Source organism: Diachasma alloeum, unplaced genomic scaffold, assembly GCF_001412515.2.
Source record: "Diachasma alloeum isolate Michigan unplaced genomic scaffold, Dall2.0 Dall_scaffold_00916, whole genome shotgun sequence".
Classification (NCBI taxonomy): Eukaryota; Metazoa; Arthropoda; class Insecta; order Hymenoptera; family Braconidae; genus Diachasma; species Diachasma alloeum.
In genome coordinates, this window is record NW_021681034.1 from 12,760 (window position 1) to 19,588 (window position 6,829).

Below are 6,829 nucleotides of genomic sequence, written 5' to 3' on the forward strand. Positions count from 1 at the left end.
GGAATGCTGTGGTCTGTTCCGTCATCGTTATTCCTAGTACCTCGTAATAAATCCAAGGGTAATCTCTATTCTCGTCCTAACATCAACATAGCAGGTGTAAATTGTGTAGTTTCATGTTTAGCTGATCGATATGCCAATAAACATAGCGCTATCCATCTGTCCCAGTCTTTCTGATTGTCGGCAACGAATTTCCCTAGGTAATTCAAAATTGTCCTGTTTAGTCTCTCAACCAAACCTTTTGATTGGAGTCGTAATGGTGTTGTTCTCGTCTTTCTAATTCCTAACCTGACTTCTTTGAAAACCTTTGATTCGAAATTCCTACCTTGATCAGAGTATAATTCTAACGGAATACCGAAACGGGAAAACACATTCGTAACCAAGGCTTCTGCAATAGTCAATGTTTGCTGATTTGGGAGAGCGATGGCCTCCGGCCAGCGGGTGAAATAATCAGTGACGACGAGTACATAACGATTTCGTTGAGTGGTTTTAGTTAGAGGGCCCAAAGCGTCGATGGCGATTCTCTCAAAAAGACTGCCCACGTTGTAAATCTGAAGTTCTGCTCTTCCTCATTGGTGTGGTCCCTTCTTGGCGAAACAAATAGAACATTTCCTGCACCAATTCTCCACGTCAGTCTTGCACGCAGCCCAGTAGAATTTGACTCGAATTTTCTCCAACATTTTGTTGATGCCGAAATGTCCACCCGTTAGTGAATTATGTGCTTCGTTCAGGATAGTCGGAATATGAGTCTTTGAAACAACTAACTGGTACTTTGTAGTTGTCTGGTTCGTTGCTTCCCATCTTCGAAATAGTTTATCATCGATCAGTTCCAAGGAGTCCCAATACAACAAGAATAGCTTCATTTCAACGCTCAGATGTGAAACTTCTTGCCATCCTGGACGGCGTTGGTTTTCGAGGCATTCAATGATGACTGATAAAACCGGATCATCCAGCTGCATTTGTCTCCAATCCAATTGATCTTCAGGTAGGCAAACTGTCCGACGAACACGTGCTGGAACATCATCTTTCTTCTCATTAACTCTGTCACATTTCCTACAGCCCCATGGTCTCCTTGAAAGCGCATCGGCATTTCCATGTTGGCGGCCTGGACGATGAGTGATTTGGAAATCGAAAACGAAAAGGGATTCCAGCCACCTAGACATTTGTCCTTCCGGATTTTTGAATGATAATAGCCAGTTGAGAGCAGCATGGTCAGTTCGAATAGTAAACTTTCCACCGAGTAGATACTGGCGAAAATGTTCAACTGCCTTCACAACTGCCACTAATTCCTTCCTCGTTGTACAGTAATTTTTCTCGGCATTATTGAGGCATCTGCTGAAATAGGCCACAACTTTTTCTTCACCATCCTGTACTTGTGCTACTGCTGTTCCAGTGGCAAACTGAGATACATCGGTGTCCAGCACAAAAGGCAAATTGGGGTGAGGCATCGTTAGAATTGGTGGAGAAATGAGTGCTCTTTTTAGCGTTAAAAAAACAGTCTGACAGTCTTCAGTCCGAATGAAAGGTCTCTTGTCTTCAGTTAAGCGATGTAAAGGCTTGGCAATAGTGGCAAATCCTTGGATGAACTTCCTGTAGTACCAACACAGCCCCAGGAAACTTTGTAGATCAAGGTTTGAAGTAGGGACTGGCCAAGTGACAATGGAATCAATTTTTTCAGGATTGCACTTGATACCTTTACCAAACACAATGTGTCCAAGATATAGCACCTCATGTTGAAAGAAATTACATTTCTTCGGATTGACCTTCAAATTTGCAGCTGAAAGTCTAGAAAGAACTAGTTCAAGATTATCAAAATGTTCTTTCTCGTCTTTCCCAAAGACGATGATGTCATCAAGATAAACAACACATTTTTTCCATACGAAACCCTCCAAAACTCGATTCATTACCCTCACAAATGTGGCGGGAGCATTACATAAACCGAAAGGCATTACAGTAAACTGCCATAGTTCATGACCGATTGTAAAAGCAGTGATTTCTCGATCTTTTGGGGTCATATCAATCTGCCAATATCCACTCTTCAAATCGACAGTTGAAAACCACTGTGAGCCCGCTGTAGTATCAAAGATGTCATCAACTCTCGGTAGAGGAGTTGCATTTTTCGTGGTTATATCATTGACTTTACGAAAATCAACACAAAACCTTATCCCATTATCTTTTTTGGCAGTTAACGTTATGGGAGATGCCCATCGACTGGTACTCGGCTCGATTATTTTTTGCTTAATCATTGGATCAATTAAATCATGGATTATATCTCGATACTCCAATGGCACTCTTCTGGGAGTTTGTTTGATTGGATTGAAATTTTTAATGACGATTTCATGTTTGATGTCCTGATAACGTCCTAAGTCATCCTCATTCCTTGAGAAAGCGTCTTGAAATTGAATTAGGAATTTTTTGAATTTGTTTTGTTGTACGTAATTCAAAAGTCGCTTCGACTTCTCGAATAATAAAGATAAAACTTCAGGGAGTTCGTAATTATTTGTATTTGTTGACTGGGAAATAATTTCACGTACTGAAACTACTCTTACCTTGTTGTGTTTTAAATTTTGCTTCCAGAGATTTTTCAAAATCCTTCAAGAGTCCCGATTTGTGTAACAAATCCAATCCCAAGATGCAATCTTTCATAATATCAGCTAAAACCAAATTCAAATTGATCGAGATGTTGCCAACGTGAATGGTAGTATTCTGAATCGAATAATGGTGGAAAGGTGTTTTAGCCACGGTTAGAATCTTGATGGGTTGATAAACTTGTTTGAAATTATTGGAATGTTTATCAGAAAATTTTGGATTTAGAATGGAAATGTCGGATGCTGTGTCAATTAACATGGAGCATTGATGTGTGTCAATCTTTCCAGTTAACGTTAGATTCAAATGCAAATCTTTTTTATCAATGATAGACCGGTAGCAACGATTGAGACTTTTTCTCTGAGCCAATCCATCCCCCGCTGGATTGACTCTACTTAGTTTTCCTGATCAAAATTTCTCTCCCTTAAATTTGCTGGTGAAGTAGAGTTCGACGCATTAAAAGGAACTTCAGCGTTGCCAGTGCGTCGACAACGCTGGTAGTAGTTGTTCGGACGTTTAGAAGATGATGATCAAATAGAATCACGATGTCTAGAAAATTGAACTGTAGAATTTCTGCAGAATTTATTCTTCGAATTCGATCTACATTCATTTGCATAATGCCCGAACGATTTACAACTGTAGCATTGAATTTTCGATTTTTTGTCTGGAGGAAACTGCCCTGATTTGTGAGGAAATTGTTGATTTGACAATTGATGGACAGTTCCATTGAACGATCGATTTGATGACTGAGGGAATTTTGCATTGAAAGGTCGTTTTCGTCGAGCAATTATGCCATTCTGGGAGTTTGTTGTTTTTTCGATTACGTCCAACTCGGTAGCCCGTTCAATAGCTGAACGCAAAGATTCAATTCGTTCTTTACGCAATTGGGAAGAGATATTTGAATCGCGAAGCCCTCTAATGAATTGAATAAAAGCCATTTTATCCCGAGCCTCGTGAGAAACGTTTGGATGGGAAAGTCGGGATAATTTCTTGATTTCTTCTCCAAACGTCGCGATGTCTTCAGAATTTTTTCTCTCGCGAAATTCTAGTTCTCGATAATTCATTCGAGCAAAATGCTCCTCATTGAATTCCTCATTTAAAATTCGCAATAATTTGTCGTAATTTTTAGCATCTTCATTCGATAAAAATTCGAGAATTTCAAGTGCTTTTCCTCTCAAGCAAGCAGCTAAATGCGCACCTTTCGATTCAACCGACCAGCTGTTGTGATATCTGGTGATATTAAATTGTTTCTGGTATTGGAGCCACGGTATTGTACCGTCATAAATCGGAAGTTCATTTTCTTCTGATTTTCAGAGCTAGAATTTGGGAATGGAGGATTGTTTGCAGGATTAGCATTATTACCAGTGCTAGCGAGATTACTACCAGAAGCATTACTACAAGCATTGGGGTTAGTTAGATTAATTAATTGGACATTATCTGTTTAGACTACTCTCTCCTCGGTCCACTCTCCTCCAAAAATTCCTTCATGATAGTACGAAAATCGTGATTGATCATCTGACGTTGGTTCTGAGAACGTTCATCTAAATTTGTTGAGATGACATGTCGATGTTTGTCCAGTTTCTCGTTGAGTTGATCATTCATCCTCGATTCGAAGTTCTGCATCCGACTGTCCAACAAATTTTCTAACGTTTCAAATCGCTTATCAGTCTCTTATTGTAGTGTCTGGAATCTCGAATTCATTTCTTCATGTCCATTTCCTCTCTCGGGAATAAAATGGGCGATAACGATGTCTTCCTGGCCCCCGGGGAAGGATCTCCGAATCGCCATCCGACTCGTCACCCATTGCGTTCCGCCGGTAGTTGTCACTCTTTTTACAGGTATCCAGAAATATGTGGGATGAGTTCAATCACTTCTGACACCAAATGTTGTATTTAATGAAGAAATAATTCAGGATAATCTAAGCGGCGTATTTATTGACAGTTCTTCAGAATAGTTTATGGAACAAAGATCAATCAGACATAAAGTTTTTTTACAAAACATTAAGAAACATGACAATCAACTTTCTTTTGTTTTACAGAAGAGGGGAAGAGGATGGATTAAACCATTCAATTCCGTAACAATATTTTAAGTCTACTTAAGCGAGCTGAGACCAGTTTCTGGTGAACACCAGACTGGAGACCAAATTCTCGAGAAAATGAAGATGCTGAATAGGGAGAGTGATCGGTTCAATGCGGAGGAGGAGGGTGACAACTATTCACAGTCAGCACGTTGTTTGCAAATTTCAGGCGGATACAGAATAGCAATTCAGGAATTCAATGGTAGAAAAATGGTTAAATTCCGATGATCGAGTTTGAAATGGTGACCATTAGAATTTTTCAATATTTCAGCCAATCCTGTTGCAATTGACTGCCGCCATGATTGGAAACGGTGACGCAGCTTTCAAAGGGACTTCATATGATATTTAATATCATTCTTCATATTGATACACTTATCGGTTCATTGCTGCAATGAACATTGCTCAAACTATCGCACATAATGGCATTCCAACTATCGCGCAGACATGCGGCGACATGTTCTTGGGGAGCACAACCCTGTTGATCTGGTGTCGAGAGTAAGAAACTAACTGAGAGTCAGTTCTCGTGGAATAGTCCATAGTGGATGGATGAGTCAGAATCATGCTGGTCAGAGCAGAAGTTTTTGAAAGAACTTAACGTTAACAACATATTAAAAATCTGGAAAGGAGGAATGTAGTGGCACATTCGGCATCTGAGACTAGGACTCATCAAGCATAGAATTTGATTGCGAAATATGTTTTTTTGAGGAACCTTCGTGTCGTGACTGCTGGGTATCGTCGAGTATTTTCGGTGAAACGAGACAAAGTATAGAAGGAATCAGTAGGTGATGGAGCTTCAGAGTTTACTACCCGGGATCTTTAGCCCAGCCAGATTAAGGAGGCAAGTATTTTTTGGGTTAAAGAGATGGGCTAAGCTGAGAGAATTCATGAGGATGTCAGGTGCTTGAAGGAGTTGACGTGTGTGGCTGAGGGGAGTCTTTTGTATCGTCTAGTGCCTTTTATTGATAGCCTAGTAGTCATTCATATCACCGGGAGACTTCAAGTCTTATCATGAGGAGGATTTCAAACACCCTGTAACATGGCCATCTAGTAATATGGCATCTAGGGGTTTACACAACTCGTGTTGTAACAAGTCCATCTTCAAACGTTTTATGGTGATGTCCAGCCCATGCTATCGACTTTCAGAAGGAAATATTGGGTTTTAGAAGAGAGAAGGCCGATCAAGGGCCTCATTTATCGTTATGGGACAGCAGCCACTGAGGTGGGTCACTCCTGCTCGTCCATTTCCTCATAGTGGAGTGAATTACGCACGACCCTTAATGTTATTGACTTGGAGAGGTAGAGGGACTAAGATTTCCAAAGGGTTCTTGACTGTGTTCGTTTGTTTCACGATATCTACTATTCATATTGGTGAGTGATGACAGCACTCAAGGATTTCTTGTATATTATAAAAGGTTTACGAGTAGGCGTGTCGTTTGTACTACTGTCACGTGTGATTGCGGGACGCATTTCGTAGTAGCAGATAAAGAGTTGAGTTTGCTTTTCAACTCTACCAAGTAGGAAATGGATGCTAGTGCTCAAAGCATTGACAAAGATGGGACTAAATGGTTTGTCAACTCTCTTGGAACACCTCATTATGGTGACAAGTGGGAGGCTGCGTTGGGATCTGCCAACACCCACCTTAACTGGGTGATAGGGCAGACTAAGATGACCTACGAGGATCTGACCATTTTGCTGACTCAGGTGGAGACTATTCTGAACTATTGGCCACTCTGCAACTTGCCTATTATTGACGTTGAGTTCGCAGTGTTGACTCCTCGGCATTTTCTTATGGACTCAGCATTGACGACTGTTCCTGAGCCTTCACTGGGTCAGTTGTCAATCTGCAGGTTATCCAGACATCAACACATTTATCAGATAACAGCGTTTACCAATTATAAAATGAGATATGAGGACAGTCTTTAAGGGCCTATTTGGAGATGATGGTCTATGTCGAGTGATCATGGTGAAGACCCTGTCTTCCACCATTACGAGACCAATAACAAAGGTGCATCTTGACTTGGTTGGCTTCCGGATGGATGCCGCGTTGAGTTTCAGCATTGCGCCGACGTTTCGCAAACATTGCAGTCTGCATCTTCAGGGCTATGAGCTCCGATTCTGAGCTCCGATGTGTGGGGGCAGTCCTTATATACCTTCCCTTGTGGTGGTGGG

At 41.0% G+C, this 6,829-nt stretch overlaps 1 protein-coding gene across 1 annotated transcript; it reads left to right on the plus strand.

The window, feature by feature from the left end:
• The first annotated feature begins 6,181 nt into the window (after positions 1-6,181).
• On the plus strand, positions 6,182-6,583 carry LOC107045383. The gene has a single exon (XM_015267662.1). The coding sequence runs from the start codon at positions 6,182-6,184 to the stop codon at positions 6,581-6,583; it is 402 nt and encodes a 133-aa protein (XP_015123148.1).
• Positions 6,584-6,829: the final 246 nt, after the last annotated feature.